Here is a 23,609-nt window from a genome sequence, read left to right on the forward strand (position 1 = left end):
AAGTTTATAGATAGCACCTATAAGCATAAGCCTCTCAGGCTCTTGGACACAATTTAAAATAGTGTTGCACTAACAATTTGACAGTCATGTCATGAAGACAAATAGAATTCCCGGTATAGACTTAAACAATTTCTAATACTGCCCCCAACACTGTCCCCATGCCACCATATCCTCAGGCAAGTAACTACATAAATAGTTCTGTCTTGTATTAGGGATGTAGTAATTAAAGGTACAAAACAGAAAAAGTCTTTTTATCACGAAGTCCCATGTAAATATGTGGTATCCTAGAATGCCAACAGTTAGAGGAATTCTATTCACTCCTTAAAATTATCAGAAAAGACTTCAAGTCATGCCAAGGACCTGGTGCTTGCAATAGAGAAAGCATATGCAGGATTTTACTGGGCACAAAGGTTTATTCAAAGAAGCCACATGTCATCAGAAGATACTCTTCCAACAGCTTATTCTATTTGTTTATCTTTCTTCATCTTCAATTGGGGCAATAGATTTTTTTAAATTGTGCTGAGCTAATCTGTTCCTCATTGTTAACTTGACTTTAATTCGCTGGTACCTTACAAATACTAGAGGGAGTAATAAAAGAAATATTTAAATCAGAAGAAGAAAGATGTGGCTGAATACTGTCCTTATGGGGAGATCAGGTTTTTCCTCAAAGTTCTTAATCTCTAAAACTTACTTTTGATTTTAAAGTGATAGTAAGTTGTTCAAAAGGTTGAGAACTAATATACATATATTTTGTTATTTCTAATGAAAAATATCTGAATTTGAATATTTTTCCTCTCTGAGGGACTGTTCACAGGTCAGCCCTGAGCCTTCTTTTAATTTCACCCTTATCCTTAATCCTCTTACTGATCCCACACAGGCTTTGAATACCCAAGGTACAAGCCTGGAGTTTTCGTCACTTTATAATCACAAAGGCTATCTGGAACTCTCTTAATTGAAATCCACATCATCTATTCAAAGAAATATCTTAATATTTCTAAAGAACTGTGTATCCTTTGTATCGGGAAGTTGTTTTAGGAAATAATCTGAAGTCACCTCTTCTAATAAAGGTGAAACAAAACTTTGCATAGGAAACCTTAACTTCCTACTACAGATGCAGAAACGAATGGTGAGACAGGAAATAGGATTTCTAGGTGGGTCCAAAGTTCAAAACCATGATTATAAACATGGTTCTGACCCTCAGTTCTAGTTTTAAGAAGACAGAGCTACATGGCCTTGCCATGGTTGACTGATGTCTCTTAAAATCTCTTTGCCCCTTACTCCAAGCCTCTCTGTCTCTGATGGCATTAAGAATGGTGAAGTACTGAGGAATGAAGTGGAGCAAATTATATTCATGCTCATATGATTATGTCAAAATGAACCCAATATTACATACAACTATAATGCACTAATAAAAACATTAAAAACGGAAAAAGAAAAAGAGATATAAGGCTAAATCTGCCTGCCTCAGATTGGAATGGCAATTGTAGATACAGAGATATATAATCCTTAGGAATCCTCTTCCCAGCACAACACAAAAATCTCCATAAGATAAAAGCATGCCTCTGTAAGAATGTCCTTTCAGCACAGCCCTGCAGCATAAAACGACAATCGGCCAAACGATCTCCTTGTCACTTGTGCAGTCGAAGTTCTCTCAGATATATTTTGTGTGTGGGTATGGGTTAGTGCTGGGGATGAAACCCAGGGTCTCACAGATGCTAAACCCATGCTCTACCACTGATTTACAACTCAACCCAAATTTTTTAAAGATCTGCAGTTTCAAGTGCAAAATATAGAGAGTAGGTACCAATAATTATTATATAAGGAATCAAATGAAACCAGTATGTAATTGTAAGCTACAAATTGGGGGGAAATTAGGTATTTGTTCAAAAATTCTTCCCTAAATTTTAATTTCTTAGAAATTACTAGTATTGATTGAACAACAAAAATCATATTTTTCTTACTTTAACAACAACAATAAACAACCAAGTCTGTGACTTTGTCCTTCGTATTATCAAGCCTGCTCTGAAGGGTAAGAATCAATTCTGTTTATCTATTGCTACTGTCTTCCTATTATCTTCCTCAGAAATGTATATAAATTATGCTCTTACCACTTCTTTTAACTTTTCTTCATAAACTTTTTACTTTATTTTTATTTTTTACTGTTTGTTCTATTTAGTTATACATGACAGCAGAATGCATTTTGATGCATTATACACAAAGGGAGCACAACTTTTCATTTCTCTGGTTGTACATGATGTAGGGTCACACCATTCGCGTAATCATACATTTACATAGGGGAATAATGTTTGTCTCATTCTACCATCTTTCCTTCATAAACTTTTTACTTTATATTAAAGCATGACAAGGATGTTTCCTCTTCATGTAAGCCAGACATAAATTTCTCCTTTAATTTGATGTGTTTTGAATTCTTTGTTGGTAAACCTCAATCTCCATAGTAAAACTACAAACGAGGACAAACAAACTCAGGGTGAACCAGATCATTATAGGCTCTTTGATTTGATGGCCCCAAACCAAGTAAAGGTGCTATTAAGTTATCTAGAAGGTACAGCCCACAACTCTTGCAAGAAAAACACCAGTCACCAATTTGGGAATCAAGTTTAAACAAGACATTAGTAGTTATTTTCTGCTTTCTCTTTAGAAGTCCTATACCTTAAGCCAGGAGGGTGGTGACAATGTAATCCCAGCAATTCAGGAGACTGAGGCAGGAAGATCTCATGTTTGAGGTCAGCCTCACCAACTTAGGGAGACCCTGTCTCAAAATAAAAAATAAAAAGGGCTGGGGATATAGCTCCATAGTAGAGCACCCCTGGGTTTAATCTCCAATACTGCAAAAAAACCAAAATTCAATACCCCCCAAAAGTCCTATACTTTAAAATAGGAACATATACAACAGATTCAAACAAAAGAAGAAATTATTAAAATACCCAAAGAAAAAAGAATATACAGGGGCAGAATTAAGAAATCAATCCAGTGTTTTACCTAAAAATACAGACTATGATTTGAAGTCACTCTTTTTAATTTGTTGGATGTGGGGAAATTGAGCAGTTGTCTCAAGGCCCATTTGCTCTGGATAGCCTCTGCCTGAGGTTAGGAGTCTATGAAGTGTCCAATTCCAGAAAGGTCTTCTCCTTTTTCCAAGAAGAGAACATTTCACAGTCATCTAACCTGCAAATTTTAGCAGCCTGGTATTTTTTGTATCACCAAAGATAAGATGAAACAGATGTCATCAAGCACTTACAGAGTTTCTGAGTAACTAAAATACACATATATCTATAGAGATACTAAGAAGCTAGTCTACAAGTATCTAACGGCATAGAATTTATCCTGTGATTAATTCACTGAAGTCAATATGTGAAAAATGTGTATGTTAGGGAATATGTTTCTATGTGAAGGAGGTTATTATGGACTCAAGAAACTGTAAAAACAAAAACAGAGAGAGAGACAGAGAGAGAGAGAAATACTTAGCACAAGTGGTTCACTGCCCTGCTCATCTCTTTTGGTTTCAACAGAGAAACAGCCAGATTAACACAGGTGTCTAACTATAAACTGTAGACCCAAGGTTTAAACAAAATATTATCACTTTGAAAATCACTGTAACTACCAAAAGATTTAGGTGTATCACATTCAATTTTGTTTAAGTATCTCTGAAAAGAAAAAATTATAAATTACCAGGTTAGAAAAAGAGCTGCCACTGATAGAAGGACTGCCATAAAATAAGTCACAGAACAATTAAAAAGGCAATATATGACATCATATAACATGTTGGAAAATAAGACAAAATAATAAAGCCTAGGGAAAAAGACACACAGGCAGTTAAACTCCAAGATAAGTATCTTCTTCATATACAGTAGACTCCAAACTATGGATCATAGACAAGCACTTCTTGTTTCAGAGGCAATTATAAAATATATTAGACTCATTATTATTTGTTTCATGTGTATGTGTGTGTGTGTGTGTGTGTGTGTGTGTGTGTGTATTTGCAGTGCTAGGGATAGAACCCAGGACCTCACACATACGAGGCAAGCATTCTACCACACAGTTACAATCCCATCCATTTTATTTTATTTTATTTTATTTTATTTTATTTTATTTTATTTTAAGACAGGATCTTGCTGAGTTGCCCAGGCTGGTCTTGAGCTTAAGAGCCTTTTGCCTTGGTCTCCCAAGTACCTAAGACTGCAAGCATGCACCACCACATCCAGTCAGATTCTTTTTAATAGAAGAAACTAAAATAAAAATTTCCCATAAAGAATTTACATTATTTACCCTAATTTTGCTAAACATCAGTAGGAAAGTAATTCTGTTAACAACAGTGATCCTATTAGATAAAACAGATGGAGGTGCCACAACAAAACATTTACTCAAAAAATATGTTGGACAATATATACTCCTCATTCAAAAGGATTCAAACCATTTGAGAAGTAACTGAAGAAAGAATTATTCATAAAAGTGGAATTCCTCATCTATGGAGAATCTTTAGTGAAAATTAAAGAAAGCAGTACACACATTTCATGTTCTGGTTATCTTTCAGAAAGGAACCATGGCTTTCTGGAGGGAAAATTGGCCTAAAAAACATAGTAATAAAATGTAGCCACCAAAAAGTCCCTTTGCTATGCAAAAGATTCATACTCTCAGGTAGAAGCTCAATGTCATACAGCACTATCCTAGAAACTTCTAGGATGTATGTATATCTGATAGTAATACAAGTAAACCAATAGCAAAGGCCTAATTTGTTACTCAAAAATCAATTTAAGAAACTTTTTGCAACAGAGTTAAACCAAAATATGGAAATAACAGGTCGCTGAACTTTCTTTTTGTTGTGGGAAGCAACTTTATACAGAACTAAAATGAATTATTTATGGAGTACTGCCTTAAGACTACCATACTGAATATGCCAACTTTAAAAACACTGTATCACTTTGGCAACATGTGTTCCAAGCAGCTAGTCACTTGAAAAGAAAGCATTAGTAATATGGTAGTTTAAGAATATTTCAGAAGCCAACAAGGCCTATACTTTCAATATTGAATAAAATCCTTTAGGTTAAAATATATAACATTTTCCAGAACTTTAAATGATAATTTCAGATCAGCACAGGCTGTTAGTACTCTCGCATTGAAGCTATCAAAAATACATGTTTAAGTTATCCATCACAATATCCCATTCAACGCAGGGAAGCAAGGAGCCAGATTGCCCATTTCTGTGTTGCTTCCAGGGGACATCCATATACGCCAAATTAAAGCAGAGAAATAAAAAAGAGCCCTTTAAAGAAAGCATCCACATTAAAAATTAAGGTATAGCCCTTCATGTGGACAGCTCAGTAAGAAACAAGGTACAATGCCCTTACTAAGAAATCAGAAAGCTAAGAAAATGAACAAAAGTCACTAGTTTTGAAACTTGGGGGTTGGGGAGAGAGAAGACCCAGGCACAGGCAGAAGCTTTGGTTTTTCTAAAGTGACCTTCACAAATCAGTTTTGTGATAGTTCCCATTTTCTTCTGCAGTTTAAGCCTCAATCAAATCAGCAATCTTCAGGGATTTTGAAATCACTATAGATTAAAATCCTCTCTGACTCAACTGTTGGACAAATGCTGAGTGAGTATTTAATAATTCTCCTTGTGAGAGACTTTTTGGACAAAAATCCTGCTGCACGTGATCTTCAGATATCCCACAGCAGCACCGCAGTGCAAGGCAAACTGTGTTGAGTTGCTTTACCACTCTTGAGAGATGAGGAAATGTATTATTACAAACAATTCAACTATTTAGCAGGCTTCACTGAAAGCATTTTTATAATACTAAGGCAGCAACTATCACAGACAAAGGCAAAGGGCTCCTGCCGGGTACTAATGATCCATTCTCACAGACTGAGTCCAAGGATAGGAAATTAATAACTGTGATAGATAGGCTAAAGTTAAGTTAATGAATTTCTTAACTTTATGCTTCTAATAATAAAACTACTCAAGTTGTAGTATTTGGACTCTTTCTACATCCACAGATCGGGCACTCTGATACTCAACAGGTTGAGTAAATTGAATCCATATATTGTATTTACGTTCTCTGTCAAGGTTGCTTCTCTATATTTCAGTGATCAAAGGCCAAACAGTCATCAACTCTGTAGCCTTCAATACTAGGTTCATTACATTTAATCAAGTGCCAACTCCAACGTATTATTTACCAACCTTAAGAAAGTTCAAATGCATGGCATTGTTTAGTAACAAATATAGGAACAGAACTGAAGTAAGACACAGACAACCCCACCAAAAAAGAAAACCAACCACGGCAAATGAATATCATCCTCCACATTGTGCAAGGAAATAAATTTAAAATGCATAGAAAAGTCCAGTAAACATCTGTGAGGAGGTTTTCTACCTGAGGCAGCATCAATCACTGTGGAAACTCCCCTTCGATCAGAGACTGGGCGGGATGACCCTGGCATGCTGACTGGGTCAGAGCGGACTGGCTGGATTCTGTAACACAATTTAATTTAATTCACATATGTTACTGGCATGAAAACTATTGCTTGCTACAACAGACCTTAAATCAGGAATGTTGGAATAGCCCAATCCATTAGGAAATCCTTCATTCTAAATCCAGACAAAATGGGAGCTGGAGTCCCTGATTCTTACACACAGCTAAACACTAGATTCCCTCCAAATCCAAACCCTTTCTAACTCAGTTTTGTGTGTTATTCAAAAAAAATTTTAAGTAAGGGATCAAAAAACTGACATTAAAGTGATAGAAAGAGTGAATGGGACAGGAAACAAAATACTTTATAATGAAACCTTGGCTTTCACAAGGAACGCATATGAGGAGTTCCAAGACTCGTCAAATTCATGAATGACTTCATAGTTAGTAATGAGTTCCATAAAAGGCAGCAATGTATGATTCAAAATTTTAAGAAACTCCCTTCTAATCATCAAGAAAACACAGGATAAAAAAGCTGTGCGGGTGCAGGGATCTACTTAGGATCACTATTGACTTCCATAAAATTCCCAATTAGTATACAAGAATCAATTGGGACTGCAGCAAAATGGCAACACGTAAAAAGCAGCTTAAGAATAATGAATGTATAAATACCAAGAGGAGGTTTTTCTGCTGCATCAGAATAAAAACTATGAACAAAGAAGTATCTGGGGTTGGGGTATCCAGGTCATGAGTCTGATACCAAGCAAGGTTAAAAAAAGAATCTGTATAATTAAAAGGTCTTGGGAGTCCAAGGAAACTTTTACATGTATTTTTGTTAATTCATTCATAAATGGCTGTTCAGTGAATACTGAGTGTATATCAGCATTATTTTAGAAAGAAGCAGGGAAAAAAAGAAAACATAAGATTTATATGCAGATATATGACATAGCACAAGAACATTCGTGAATTGATGCTAAAGAAATTAATTAGAAAGTAACATTAATAATAGTTCAGAATGAGAAGGGAGAATACAAAGCATCACATAATACTTACAGGTCAATGACCAACTGCATATAGTGGTTGTCAGGTAAGAGTATATTACCTAATAATCATGCAGCTCTCTTAGTTTGTGTAAGTACAAAATATGATGTTTGTAATGACAAAATAAGCTAGCAAATAATTTCTCGTTCAGTGATACATAACTGTATATGCAGAGAGTCCACAGGAACTGGGTCTGTATATATAGGATGCTTATTTCTCCATATCCATGGTTTCAGCATCTTGGATTTAACCAACCATGGACCAAAAGTATTCAGGGAAAAGAAAAGAAAAAAAAAAAAAAAAACTAAAACTGTATCTGTACTGAACATGTACAGACATTTTTCTTGTCATTCCCTAAACAATATTGGATAACTCTTATTTACATAGCATTTACATTGTATTAGGTTTACTGGTAACAGAGAGATGATTTAAAGACAGGATGTGCATAGGTTATATGCAAATACTATATGGCAATAAAAGGGACTTGAGCATCCTTAGATTTTGGCATCCTCAGGGCTTCCTGGAACCAATTCCCAGTGGATAACATGGGATAGTTACAATAGGATATGTAGAGATGAGGAGGAGAAGGAAGAGTCCTTGAAGCACATGACTAAAACAGACAGAGCTTTAGAATTGTGACTAAGTAGGAAAAAGGCATGCAGTCTTGATGTACAGGATTTGGCTGAAATACAGAGTTCATAACATTATTGGTGGGGGATAAGAAGTGATAATAAAGCAGGAAACAGATTCCAGAAGCTTGAAAGGCCAATTTCAGATAAATAAATTAGCTATTGAAAATAAAGGTTGAATGTATGTGTGTGTTTTTGTGGAAAGAGAGAAATGTGGGGAAGGATGAGACAATGCACTTCATCTAGTACTAAGGTTGAAAGTACTAATGTACAGATCCTGGTCACAGCTATGGAAGAGCATTCAGAATTCCACTGCAGCTTATTTTTCTAAGGCAGTCATGGTAACCCCTCATATCTTGGCAGTAGTCACTTAGCTCTGGGATGTACAAGCCTAAGCAAATATGGCCCAGTAAGAAAAGGATAGTATATCTGAAGTTTCTGGAATAGAAGTTTTCTTGTTCTTGAGAGCAACAAGAAGCTAGCTTGTCAAATACTGTCAGTTCATCCAAAGTAAAAGTCCCATCCAATCTAAACACCTTCGTATTTTGGTGAATAAATTTCCTATTGTTAATTAAATTTATATTGGGGTTTCTGAATAATCCAGAGTTGTGGACAGGGTATAAACTGGCCATGAATTAATGTGTTGCAGCTGAGCAACAAGTATACAGGTCTTTTTTCTTATCATTCTCTTGATTTTATATATGTTTACATTTTTCCATAATTAAAAATAAACTGGTCATGATTATAGAAACGTTCTGGAATTAGATAGTAGAGATGGATGCACTTGATGGTAAATATTCTAAAAACCACTGTATTATATTCACTTTGTGCATGAGGGGTGCTTGGGATTGAACCCAAGGCCTTATGCATACTAGGCACATGCTCTATCACAGAGCTATCCCTCCACCCACAGTATTGTACACTTAAACTTGGTGAATTTTATGTTATATGAATTGTATACCAATTAAAATAATTGTTACCAATCTTTAAGGAGCTAAGTATGAGTGGAAAGGGAGACTGTATATCCAGCTTCATTTACATTGTTTTTTTTTTCAGGTCAATCAGTAAGTATTTCACTAAACTGTTAACATTTTGCATCCTTGTTGTAGATAAGGAACTGCCATGAGGTTAAGATATCTGATTTCTTTATGACTGTCAACACATTATTTACCTACTTCCCACTGAGGAGGGTAGCCAGGTAGACTATCACTGTAGAACGTATTTCTAATGATATCTTAACAGAGTACAGGGACAGAATAATAGGTACTAAGGATCGAATGATACAAAAATATTTAGTAAAGTTCTTCACAGTTTAAAGGAGAAAGCAAGACTGATGCCCAGCCATAACGCATCAGTGCATAAGTCTGAAAAACGTCGATGTACGGCAGGTAAAGAACTGAACTAGAATGAAAGTAAGCAACAATGAGATTTTTTAAATTTTATTGGTACTAGGGATTGAACTAGGAGATGTTTTACCTCTGAGATACATCCCCAGTCCTTTCTATTTTTAATTTTTACTTTGAGGCAGGGTCTCATTAAGTTGCTAAGGATCTCACCAAGTTTCAAGATTGGCCTCTAACTTGTGATCCTTCTACCTCGTCTCTGGGATTACAGCAATCAGAAGAATTTCATTTAATTGAGTTTCTAATTGAATGCTGGGATGGAAAATGATACTAAAAAGGGCACAAAGTTGATGTGAGTTAAATCTGAATTTTTCATTAAAACTATGTTGTAAAGGGAGCTAATGTCTTTAAAAAGACTCTAAACAAGTCCATTTGCTCAAATTTTAAAATATAAATCACAAAGGCAATCAAAAGAAATTTATAAACCTGGTTAATATGAACACTTTAATAGCCAATAAACAGAATAATATTCTAATCAAACAAACAATTTAAAGTCATTTGATATTAAGAATACTGGGAGCTCTTTTGTATAAGGAGGAGGAAAGTCTCTGAGGAATATTCTAAAGGACTTTGGAAATGTAAATACATCTAAAAAAGCAAGCTAGAAAGACCTTAGAAAAGGGATGGTGTCTGAGGTAAAGGATAATGATGAATGCTGGAAGAATCCATGGAACAAAGGACAGAGCTGTATGTATAGGAGCTCAAGACACATTCCCAAGACAAAAGACAGGGCTTACTAGAGCAGCTGCTGACAGTCACTAAAAAGTAGTGGTAGATTCTTGTGCATGTTTCAGCAAAGGAAACGAACAAGTTATTTAATTATAAAGAGAATAAATCGGTCAACTATTTTAAAAGCTTTATTGTTAACATTTAAAAAATGACTGTGGTAAACACTGATGACTACACATTCAATCATCTAGTTAAGGGCTGATTCAATGTGACTACCTTAGAATGGCTCGACTAACAAACGAGACCATATTTTATGATAAGCATCACTGAAAATTCGTCTAACACCCATGATATCCTGTCCTTGTTGACTGACATCTTGGGGGAAAAGTGCCATTTTTAGAAAGTTTAAGAAAATGTATTGGAACCAAAAACTTTAAGGAAGAAGAAAAACAAAGCAAACAACTAAACATACAAAAACAAACACTAAATAAGGACTTAGTTTCTCCTTAGGAACTTTCCTTTCTATGAAGATACATCAGTGAGTGGAAAGCATGTATGTAAAAAGGGAGATGCAGAAAGGAGCCAAGTGACTAGAGGTGTGGTTGCTAGGTGCTGGCAATGGAAAGAGAGTGGAAGGATTCCCGACATGTTTTGGAATATGTGATAAAATTTGATGAATTACATGTGGCAGGTGAGAAAGGAGGAGATGTCTAGAATAACCCCTAGATCCTGGCTTGAGTGCTAGGTGCTTGAGGAGTCACGTAAAGAGATGAGAGAAGTCAGCGGAAGAGCAGGATTAGGGGTGAGCTGAGATTTAGATATGGGGAGTGTCTGATGCTTCAGAGACCATGAGAGCGAAAGTCACCCAGGCGGCTGGCTCTACTCCAGATATAGTTCCTAATACATCATAGAGTACCTGTCAGGTATTCAACAAATATATACTAAATTTAAAAAATAAGCAAGAAAGGCTTAATTCAGCTTTGCAACAAATTTTCTGTCATAAAAATGTTTAATTGCTGTTGACAAAGACACAGATAAAAATTCCATGAGAATAGAATATCTTTTACCGTAATTATATTTTAAAAGATGTGAGATCATACAGTTGCTTTATAATCAAATCTAGAAGCACAGATTTGTTTTGGGTGTGGAGGGTGGATTGGGCTGCTGGGGATCAAACTCAGGCCCTTGGTAATGACAGCAAGAGCTCTACCACAGAGCAAGAATTCCAGGCTAGAGTGGGGTGTGTGTGTTTGTGTGTGTGTGTGTGTGTGTGTGTTAAAGAGAAAACAAGGAAAGGGAGATTATACTGCACTAGACTGGACCCTTCATTTTCTATTGTACCTTAGTACAGTAAGTCTTGAGGTAGTAAATTAAACTGCTAAGCAAATTTGAGACCACAAAAACAAAAATGCCTGTATTGCATTTAAAAAGAAAGTAATAATAAAAAGCATAATTTGTACACATGAACTATGGTTCTGGCAAGTAAGTATTGTAGGATAACATAATGACACTAAGTAATTTCTCATCCTAAAACCTTCTATAATCTAAAAGAAGGATGATTCAGAATTTGATGAAATCGAATTGAAAGGTGATGCTAACCTCAGAAAATGAGGAAAAGAAGTCACAATCAGACTTGAAACATTTAGAAATATGGGTCAGATATTACAAAAGGGGATGGTTATTAAAAGTGTCCTGAATATAAATCACATTTAGAGAAAACAAAATCTGAAACACAAATATTGACCACATGTATTCAGATGCTAAGAGATAACAGTGAATCACAGGTAACATTGCATGTTGTCGGCAACATGATATCACATCACTAATGTTACCAAAGATGCTCATTTCACATGAATATGCCAATCCTACCATTCAGGTAAGATGGTTCTCATTGCCTACCTGAGACTGTTGAGATCAAGGTCATCTGTATCAAAATCCAAAAGAGGTTGTGGAGTGTCACTCGGACCATGAGACTGCAACACAGATGAACTGGATGATATGACTGTGGTTTGGCCTGAGGGGTGAATGGTTTTGAACTGGAACTGTGGACCCATCCACAGTCGTCTGTGGGGTCCAGTATGTGTAACAATTTCAACCTGAAAAAGAATTGCAATCATGATTTAAATATATCATGACTTGAATGTGAGAGCCTTTCACAATCCCTGCATCTCACATTCTTGAAGAAGCCCATTGTGATGTGGGAGAAGGTTGGTGTACCCACAATTAAAGGTGATCATATCCCTCTACTGATTTTCACTGACATTATAAGACTGTATATGACTGTATTCACTGCATAAATACACACACATCGCATATGCAAAGTGAAAGAACTAGTTTCTGGACTTATATAACTAATATTAGCTCTGTAGGGACTATCTTTTTTCATTCAATCTACACTATTTACTTTGTTGTGGGCATCCCTGGATACTATACCTGTTAAACCACATATTAAAAGTAATTCCTTCACTCGAGATCAAACTGATGAAAAAGTTAAAGTTGGTCCTCAACTATCCAAGGCAGCAGTGGCTGGGGAGAGTTTGAGCTGACTGTGACAGTACACACCTGAAATCCCTGTGACTTTGGGAGGGTGAGACAGGAGGATTGCAAGATTGAGGCCAGCATCAGCAACTTAGTGAAACCCTACCTCAAAATAAAAAAATAAAAAGGACTGGGGATCTAGCTCAATTGTAAAGCATCTGGGGGTTCAATCCCCAGTACCCTCCCCCCCCAAAAAAAAAAAAACACAGCAAAACAAACAAATAAACAAACAAAAAACACCCAGCAACTCAGGAAGCTGAGGCAGGAGGACCACAAGTGCAAGGCAAGTATCAGTAACTTAGTGAGACTGTCTCAAAATAAAAAATGAGAAGATTTTTGGGGATAGAACCAAGTGGTAAAGCACTCCTGGGTTCAATCTCTACCACTATTAGAAAGCAAAAAGAAAAGATCTGAAATACTTTTTAACACCATAGCCAGTTTCTACAATTCAGTGTTATAATATTTATGCAGCTTTCGAAATTTAAAAAAACCCTACTTTTAAGTGAAGAAATCATATGTATTTTTTCAAACTAAATTTTGTCTGCAAAACATTGTTATTCCGTTTCCTCAATAGCCACAAACACTGACAGGCATTTTGTGCACACACACACACACAAATGCCAAATGCTTTATAAATTTCATCATCTATGAAGTGGATAGGGAAATGTTGCCAATATTATCTTAAACACTGTAAAGAAAAAGTATATAGTAGAAGACATTGTGCAAAACCTGAAAATATATGTATTTCATGGTTTTACAAATGATCAACTTGCATAAGAAACTAAATATGCAGCCTTTGGTGAAAAACTATTGTTATTTCTCAAAGTCTTGTCATTGCTGTATCTCTGTCTACGCAAATACTTCAGGGAGTAACTTCCCTTGTGCCTTGAGTCTTTGCCCTTATTCTTTTATATTTAATCACATTTCTCTGATTGCAGTGATTAATTCTTAACAAAACATAACTGAAAAGGTTCACAGAGTGTAGTTCTGTGTTTTTGAGTCCGAAAGGGCAAAAGCATCATGGTCTTGGAACAATATGCACATTCCCACTAATCACAGGGAGAAAAACACTGAGATTGAGGACAGTGATTTCTGATTCAAGTAGTTGTATTCAGCAATGTAAATTAGGCCACAGATAAAGCATTCTGTGTATTTTAAGCTCAGAACCATCAGTGTCACAGAGCCGAGAGGTAAACAGATGCCTGTGCAATCTCACTGAGGCTATGGCCAGATGTTCCTGTATTCCGCTCCTGTTGTGCGCAGGACAAACATATTGTATATACTTTCACACTGACAGCACACATTACCCCTTCTTCTAATTGAAAAATTGAAGTGAAGGACAGTGGTTTCTTTGCCAGCATTCTTGGACAATATTTTGGTTTTGGAAAAAGCATGTGCATTTTGGGTTTAATTTCTTTTGGTATCATCAAGAAAGGATGGGCTTTCATATGTCAGGATCTGAACCTTCATTCAGGGAGATTCCCTTGAGTATCTGTGGTATAAAATAAGTTAAATAGATGTTACTTAGAAACTTTTTGATTCTCCAATTGCCAGATTCATTTTCACTTTTCAGGCTACCTTTCCTGAGAAAGAAATGAAACAACAAAGGGATTCCACTTTTTCTGAGGCACCTGTCTGATGAAAAGCTGCCAGATTGGTAATCTGAGACAGGTCATTAACTTCATCAAATGATGTCAGACTTGAGGCAGACATAACATTATTTGCAGTGAAATCATTTGTAATCTCATCATTTGACAAGTGCCGATGTATCTTTTATTTCAAAGCTCCTGAGTTGAAGACAGCTTCACCAGCAAGGTGCAGGACCATCAGTTAAAGCTATTACAGGACAGGTTTAGAGCACTGCTTGAACTTAGGAAAGGAAGGCCAGTCACGCACCATTAGGATTTGTGCATAGTACAATGCTGCATTTCCATAATGAAAGTATGGCCCATCTGCAGAAAATGCTGGCTCTACAAAACGATTCCCAAAGATTACTGAATGGCTCTACTTATTTAACAAGCAAAACTGTTACTTTAAACCTGATGAAAATGTGTTGCAAAGAGTCTGTCTAAAGTATAATGTCTTAATGGCTTTAAATGATTGTTTGAAAAACAAATACATTTTATGCTCCCTGTATTAAAGTTAACACACACACACACACACACACACACACACACACTCTCTCTCTCTCTCTCTCTCTCTCTCCATATATATATCCACAAATATTCACATATATATGAAAAGAATGTATATGTATAAGGTATATATAAGCAAAACGTAGAGGGATATTTGTGTGTATACCTCTAGCAATATTTTTGAGAATTTTTTAATATACAAAGACAATGGATGAATTCCTAATGATTCAACAAAGAACTATCAATTCTATAATTTTTCTCTAAGGAAAAGACTAAAAACAGACAATGGATTTCTGTTTTATTTTAATACTCCAAATATGTCATAATTTTTACCTGCGAAAGCCATTCTTCATCTTCCTGTCCACTATGGTCAGAGGCTAAACTGTCATAGGACCCATGTCGAGTGATGGGTCCAGGACTTCCAGGGGGAACCACTATGGGAGAAAGAACACAGATTTCAACCACTTTAATTTATGCAGTGGAGAAATGGGTATGAATACAGTCATCTCAAATACTGTGGTCATGTATAAAATGACATTTAAAGCACAGAGACAACTCACACAATGAATGAATAAATAGGACTGAAGTTCTTAAGAATAAGACAGATCTTCAATTTAGAGCATGGTTTAAAACCTATCTGTAGGGCTAGCCAGGCAAGGTGGCACATGCCTGCAGTTCTAGCTCTTTGGGAGGCTAAGGCAGGAGGATCACTGAAGTCCACAAGGCTGAGACAAGATTCCAGACTCAAAAAACAAAATAAAACAAAACATTTCAGAAACTTAGTAATGATATCTTATCACTATAAACTAAGCAACTAACTTCATATTAATACCAAAATGCATTGAGGAATAGTAACAAATCTATTCACTAGCAAATTATATTAACAATTTTTGGGCTGGGGAGATAGCTCAGTTGGTAAAGTGCTTGCCTTACAAGCACAGGGCCCTGGGTTCGATCCCCAGCACTGCAAAAAAATAAATAAATAAAAAAAATTTTAGAAGAGTCAGACAAGCTGGTACATGCCTGTAAATCCCAGCAATTTGGGAGGCTGAGGTAGGAAGATCACAAGTTTGAGGCCAGTCTCAGCAGCTTAGCAAGTGAGAACTGTCTCAAAATTTAAAAAAATAATAATAATATATATTTTCTTAAGGGTTGGGAATGTAGTTCAGTGCTAAAATAATCCCAGGTACAATACCCAGTATAACAGAAAACATTTTTTTTTCTTTAAAAGAGCCTACTCAATAGTATCAAATAAATGGTGGGCATAAAATATAAATGTAATTGAAAACACTTTCACAGTTGCTAAATTTTTTTTATTTACCCAATATTTCACTTTCTTGGATATTTCAGTATTTCCCTGATTCTTACTTGGTAAGATAGTCACACTACCATCTGCTTTCTCCTACAAAGAGAACATTTGCATAGTGGAAACAGAAAAACATCCGATAAACATTTATTGAGTTGCTATAATGAATCAAGTATTTTACCCTCCCAAATCTTAACCTTTTCTTTGGAAGGTCCACTCGCTTATTCTAGCCATCCATCTCTAAATGGACTTCATTTTGTTTAGAGCTGTTTTAGGTTCACATTAAAATAGAGCTGAAAGTGCAAAGATATACCAATATACCCGCTACTCCCATGTATAATCTTGATACTCTGAAAAATCAAGTAATAAAGCAATGAACAAAATTAAAAGGTGAGCCAGGGACAGTAGGAAGAAAAGTAGAAGAGCATTAAAGAAACAAGGATGAAATAAAAAAGAACAAGAAACAGAAAACAATCTCATTTGCACCATGTGGTGATGCAGTACATATATGTACAGCCAAAATTTTCTTAGGCTAGTTTCCTAAAAATGAAATCAGAGGATGTGAATGTTTTAAAATTTCTTCCTACATATTTTCAGAAAGTTATACACTTTCATGAGCAGTAAAGGAGAACGTCAATCTTAATGCAATCTTGACAGAACAAGGTATTTAGAACTAAATCTTAGTGAAACAGATACAAATGAAGAACATGCAGTATAACCTAGGGCAAGATTTTAAAAGACACATGCTCACCAAAAGGTTATCTTAACTCCCTATGAGAAGAGAAATGGGACTGAGTTCAGTCAGTTACTCAACAGAGGTATACAGTGGTGAAATGAAGATCTGTGATAATTAAAACTGCTTGCTAGCTGCTGCTTTTTCAAAATCATAATTTTATAACTGAGAGGCAAGCTGGGGTTTGGCATGAAACATAAAAGACCATAAAGGGATACACCTTCATATACACCTTCATTCTTGTGATGGAAAATGGTATCATAAGACAGAGAATGTCATAATAATTATCAATTATTATTTAAGCATTCTTAGAGAAATAATTTTGGCATATATTACAAAGAATATGAGTCAACTGATGTTTTCAAAAGGTTGAGTTCTTCACAAATCAATTTTATAATAAATGTATTTGATATTAAATTATTAATAAAGATAGAAAAAGAGGATCCCTTAAATCCCCAAAGTTTGAGTAATTAGTCAAAAAGTTGAACATTGACAAATACCAAGTATACAATGTGCTTTGGGAAGCAGGTGAGCAGAGAAGATTTTTAAAGGAGGGAGTAAGTCATGCAGATATCTGAGGGCAAACTATTACAATGGCAAGATCAAGTACAAAGATTTCTGATGATGAAATATAATGGGAATATTTTAGTAAGAACTGATATGCCATTGTGGTTGAGGGGGATGAATAAGGTTGTCAATAGAAGACGAGGGGCTGGGGAGAGGCCAGTGGTAAAGGGCTTTTATTTTGGGCGGGGCACCGGAGATTTAAAACAGGGGAGTTTTACCATTTAGCCACATCTTTAGTCCTTTTTATTTGAGACAGGGTCTTGCTAAGTTGCTTAAGGCCTTCCTAACTTGCTGAGGCTGGCCTTGAACTTGCAATCCTCCTACCTTAGCCTCCTGAGTCACTAGGATTATTTGTGTGTGCCACCACATCCACATTCTTTTTCTTTTCTTCTTCTTTTTTTTTTTTTTTTTTTAAGTAAAACTAGAGTAATGTAACAAAATGACATTAAAAAGCTCTAAGTAAAAGTGAGAAATTGTGCCATGGGTATGTAATTAGTATCTAATGAAATTCTCTAAAAGTGTATGCTGTGTTCTACATGTATTAAGCCTAGACTAGTACCTGTCACAGAATAAGTATTCAATAAGTATTGTGAGTATATGGTTGGAGTTTTGCATTCTGGACTAAGTAATGGCACCAGAATGGTTGAACGCTTATTTATCCATCATCCAAATGGGGATAAAATGATCTGGAATTAGCTTCAAAATAACCCAGCGACAGGGGTAGAGATGGTGAGTAGAATTATAGACTGAAAAAAACTAGCCATGATTTGACTGGTATTGAAGTTAGATGATAGATACAGGGAAGTTTATTACACTATTGTTATCTAGTTTTGTGTATGTTTGGAATTTCCTCCAGTGAGAGGAGATGGGGGAGGGGAGGAGGAGGAGGAGGAGAGGGGAGGATCCTCTTTGTTCTCATCTGCTTCCAAAGGAAGCAGTAATATTCCAAATATATATCTAAGAAATAGTATCATAAATCTGAATCCCAAACTCCTAAATAGAGACTGTAAGAAGGGTTTCTATGCCTTTTGTTCACTAGTTTTCTAATTAAGAATGTTTTGAAGCCATCAAAAATGGGCAATATAAGAATATAAGTTCAGAGGGAAAGTACTTTTCAACATCCAATAAATATCCTTCCCTTCTCCCCTACATATATTTATATTTAAATATTTCCCCCAATCTACATAGGAAGAAAATTTTATACCTTGGGAAAAGAATAATACAACAGATCACAGGGAAAAAAAATAATTGATAACTTTGAACCTATAAGAAGAAAAATGATTAAGAGAAAGTATGTTTAAGAGCAGAGCTTGCATCCTCTCAAACCATCCAATTATTGGGAAATGATTACCCTAACACTGGAGCAAGAGTGTCTGAGATAGAAAGTAAGGAATAGAGGGTCCCCAAGGAAGAACAGAATGACAATTCAGGCGTTTCATGGCCCAACAGCTGTGAAAAACTGCACCTTCATTCTTGAGTCTAAGGAACTACCAAGAGATCCACACATACAAGGTGTATACAAGGTGTGCAGCACAGCCTCAGCAGTGACCCTCACAATGCTTGCCCTGGCTTAGGTGAGAATGTTTCCTATGTGTATAAGAGTAACACAGACACACTCCAGAGAACTGACAGGATTTGAAGTAGAAACAAGAATGGATACTGCAGAGACCAGTGAGCTCATTGGGAACTGGAACATCTCAGTAGTGACAACTAGGATAAAATGTCCCCTAATCCCTTACCTCATACTATTATACTCTGTAAGTGCTTTAGAATTTAGACACAATTTTGGAAGGGAATATAATTGATTGAGATTATTTTTTCCCACATTTCTAATAAGTAGATATAAAAGAGAATTTTAAAGTCTATATAAAGAAAAATACTTATGAATCTTGAAAACCCATGAACAATGGAGCAAGACACATAGCAGCTACCTAAAGAAAATAGTATTTTTATGTACCTTTATCAACTATTCATAGATAATTAATTACCTTGGTACAAGAAAGGAATATCAAATTTTGAGATGTAAATCTTGCTGTGTTCTATCCCTACCTTCAGTACAGTAATGTAAAATACACCTTATCCACCTACCTAAAAAGGATATACCATCAATTTACTTTAGAATGTATCTCTAAAAGTACTGCCAGTAGGCATTTGATAAACAGAGATCAACAAGCAAGGGCAGGATGCAGGATCGTCATGAGGTAACTGGGAACAGACTGTTTACACTGTGTGCTCAGGAAAGCAAATGATGCTTATAGTGAGTAAACAAGAGCTAAAAAAAAATCACTATGTGTATTTTGCTGTCTTGCAGTGATAAATGGGTATATGCATGTATGTGTGTATTGCTGTGTATATAATTTGTAACTTTTCATATGTGTTTATGTGTAAAGAAAACAAAAATAAATCTGCTTCAGGGATGGCTTTTGCAAATTGGTCCTGCTAATCTAAGCCCAATATGCTTTGAAATCAATGGAATAACATAAATAGGATTGTGAAGAGAAAAATTAAATGTTTCCCTAAATGTCACTAAATCTGAATTTCATGTAATAAAATTCTCAAAATTCCAGAAAGAAATGTAACTTTCCAAATCTTTATAAAAAATTATGGAGAATTCTGTTTCTGGTTTTTTAGATGTCTTCTGTAATATACCATAACAAGAAATGCATATAGAATTTTTTTAAAAATTGCACCATAGAAAATAAGGTATTTATGAGTTTGAGAAAGTAAAAAGTATTGTTTTGCATACTGTTAACTAGAGGTACAAAATAATAGGCTATGCAAATAATAATTACTCAATGCATCATAGTATTGTATTAAAAGACATCTAAGTGGAGAACATTAAGTTTCTTTAAATATCCACCTCTTTAACACTGGTTAAGATACATGAGTTTGGGCTAGGGATATAGCTCAGCTGGTAGAGTGCTTGCCTCGCAAGCATAAGACCCTGGGTTCAAATCCCAGCACTGCAAAAAAAAAAAAAAAAAAAGATACATGAGTTTGAACCAGAGTTGCAAGAATGAGTCATTACTAGTCCTTAAAAAATTTAAACCTCTTGTCATTTTCATTTTTTCTCCAAAACAATGAAAGCATACCTCAATTTCACGGAATCAAATTCTTTCTAAATACCCATAAAGAAACAATTAGCTCTCAAAAACTGAAGTACATCATTAATAAAGTACTAAGGAATGAAATCTACAAATTATACTGTTTGTGTACAAATATACCATAATGAATCCTGCAAGTATATAAAATTATAATGCACTAATAAATAGTGATGATGATGGTAATAACAATAATAATAATAATTCAAGGGATAATTCAGGGGATATCAGTAAAGGGCAGAGGCAGATCAGGAGGAGGGTGGATGGGAGGAAAAGTGAAGGTATTGAGGAATGAGACTGATTAAATTATGTGCATGTATGAATAATACATAATGAATCCTACTATTATGCATAATTATAATGCACCAATAAATAAAATTAAATATATGAATTAAATACACTTAATATTAGGGAAGATACCTAGATTTAGGATATTTGGTTTTGATTTTAAATATTCAGGAAAGAAAATCAGTCTTCCTAAAAATGAAGTTAATGGGATATAGGCATTGCTTTAAGAATTAAAAAAAAAAATCTGTTATCTAACATTCTTTGGTTCAAAGCAATGACAAAGAATTGCCAATACATCTATTAAAAACTAATAGCCACGTACAGGTTATAGGCATCCTCTTCACACAAACACAAAGCTTAATACTAAAAACTAATAAGTGCTTATTTATGAAACAAGGCAAACTCTGGTTCTGTTCTATCCATCCCTAGAATCCATGAGGTTCCAGTGTAAACTCACTTTGGCTGTGACTCTGGAAGCTTTAGAGGTCACAGTTGATCAGTTACAACTGCTGGTAAATGCCAATCTTTAAATTCTCACAGATGTCAAGAAGTTGTCCTACTCCTTATTATTAATTGCAGTGCTTCTGATATCAGAGAAACCTGCTTCTCAAGTAAGGCTAAAACTGCTGACCCAAATGGTACCAAGTTTTATAAGTGAGAGAGTTGTATAGCTCTTTGTTTTAAGGTTATGTTGAAAACCTAAAATATGTTCATATGCTGCATGTGTAGATTTAAAATGAAACTTACAATCTTTTAATTCGCAAATTCATACTGATTTATAAATAAGAGTAAATTCATTTATAAATTCCAAACTCACACTATAAATTTCTAAATTTATAAATGGAGAATCAAAGAGGTACATAAAGACTCTTACTTGAAGGAGTGTGAGCAGGGTCATCCTAGCAGCCGAGTTTCATATGGGAGATAGGATAACATATTCTTCAGATTCAGGACCAGAGAGTTTTCATTTTTCCCTACTCTCTGCAATAACCTCCTGCTTCCTCTGCAAACAATAAAACTCCTACCACACTAGAGCCTTAAGTGAAGACCTGAGAAGTGAGTAATGTTGTGACAGCATTTTTCAGTCCTTTAGGTTATTTAAGGAAACAACATTATTTTTCTAGCAACAGAGAAATTTGTGAGTTAAATGACATCATGCTGCCATGAATGAAACAGCTTGGGCTCAAAGTTCACCCAGAGGCCAACAGTGATAAACTCTTATTCAAGGACAAACTTCAATATATTTTGGGTTCTTATTAAAAACAGAATTTATATAGCAGTCATACAACAAAAGAGAGCTCTTTACCAAACTCTGTTTCTGATCAGAAAGCATTCAGGATGTGAGGATAAAATTCTGCTGGGGAATGTAGTTTCTTAGTACAAAAACCAAAATTTGCTTCTTAAAGACTCCAAAACCAAATAGTCCAATGGATAAAGCAGGTCCTCATGAATTAGCAAATCACAGATAAGGGAGTACATCAGTCAACTAATGCATGTAAATGGTAGTAATGAGAGATTTACAAATTTAAACAAGTTGTTTCATACCTATCAAAGTGGAAAAATTAAAGACTTGTTAATGACTTGGGGGGGGGAGCTCTCAGGTTAAAAACAACATACCCAAATGAGGTGATATTCTCATTCTTTTGGAGAAAAAAAATGGAAATGACCAAAATGGGGGATACTATTAGAATTCACCCCCATTTATAGAAATCATAATTAAGTATCACTGGCTCTTCTGCTCATTAGCAGCCATTCCTTCTACCAGGGTCACAACTTACGTGTTAAGATAACAGAACAGGGAACAAGCTTTACCTACGTTATATATTAAACAGATCAATGATCTTCCTTGTGCCCTGACCCTGTGGTACCATAGATGTTCTCTAATTAATTATTAAAGTTTTCTAACAGTCAGTTATTGTACATCTCTGGTTTCACTTTCCTTTTATTCCATGTTCCCAGAAGAACAGTCACAGGCAATACATAAGTAGGAAAATGACATATCCTCATTGTCTGAGAGAACAGATTTCCCTGAAGAACTGACAACTCAGGGTGCATCCTACACTCCCCTCCCCAACCTCCAGTTCCTTATGCTCAGAGTATCACAGTGCTGCCACAGAAGACACAAGCTGAGGGCCTTCACTTGATATTCCTTCTGTTCATTGGACATTCAGTATCTGAGCAAGCCATACATGGAGCCCTAGCATTGCAGAGCTCACAAGTTAGTTACACTTCTAAGTAGGACAGTAAATATCTTATAAAATAAAGAACAGAGAACAGAGAGTTTGTGTTACCAACCAGTTAAGCAACCCCACTGAGCAAAAAATGTCAAAGTGCCCCAACATATTCCTAAGAACTGAACAATGGCAATCCCTTGAAAACATTTGCAACTAAAGTCAAGTTGGGGTTCATTTGCCTGGAAGACTATACAAAAATGCCACTTAATATATCTACTACTACCACTTGCTAACAGTACAACTACAACATAGCCACATTAAATCAACAGCAGTAGAAAAAAACAGAAAAGTAAGTCCATCTTGACTTTTTTTTTTGGGGGGGGGGGGCAGGGGAAGGGTATCCTAACTGCATAGTATCATCCTTGGAGCTTATGGAAAAAATCTTTGACTTACCACAGTTTACATAATCTTCCTATATTTGTAAGTCTAACCACAAAATCATTCTTATTACAGCTAACCTTCACAGATGTGCATAATACAAGACCTTAATAATACCAATCACCACTGGGGAGGGGATGACGACTTATTTTCCACTGAATATAC

General features: G+C 35.5%; 1 protein-coding gene across 8 annotated transcripts in view; it reads right to left on the reverse strand.

The window, feature by feature from the left end:
* The window catches only part of Bcas3 (BCAS3 microtubule associated cell migration factor), a 564,794-nt gene that overhangs the window by 258,974 nt on the left and 282,211 nt on the right, over positions 1-23,609 (reverse strand). For all 8 annotated transcript variants that reach the window (XM_047542954.1, XM_047542958.1, XM_047542956.1 and 5 more), the window contains 3 exons: positions 15,171-15,271; positions 12,064-12,260; positions 6,387-6,484 (listed from right to left, as the gene is read on the reverse strand). In XM_047542954.1, coding sequence (XP_047398910.1) covers positions 6,387-6,484; positions 12,064-12,260; positions 15,171-15,271 — 396 coding nt within the window. The remainder of the gene's footprint in view (positions 1-6,386; positions 6,485-12,063; positions 12,261-15,170; positions 15,272-23,609) is intronic.

Source organism: Sciurus carolinensis, chromosome 3 (genome assembly GCF_902686445.1).
Source record: "Sciurus carolinensis chromosome 3, mSciCar1.2, whole genome shotgun sequence".
In the NCBI taxonomy this organism is placed as follows: Eukaryota; Metazoa; Chordata; class Mammalia; order Rodentia; family Sciuridae; genus Sciurus; species Sciurus carolinensis.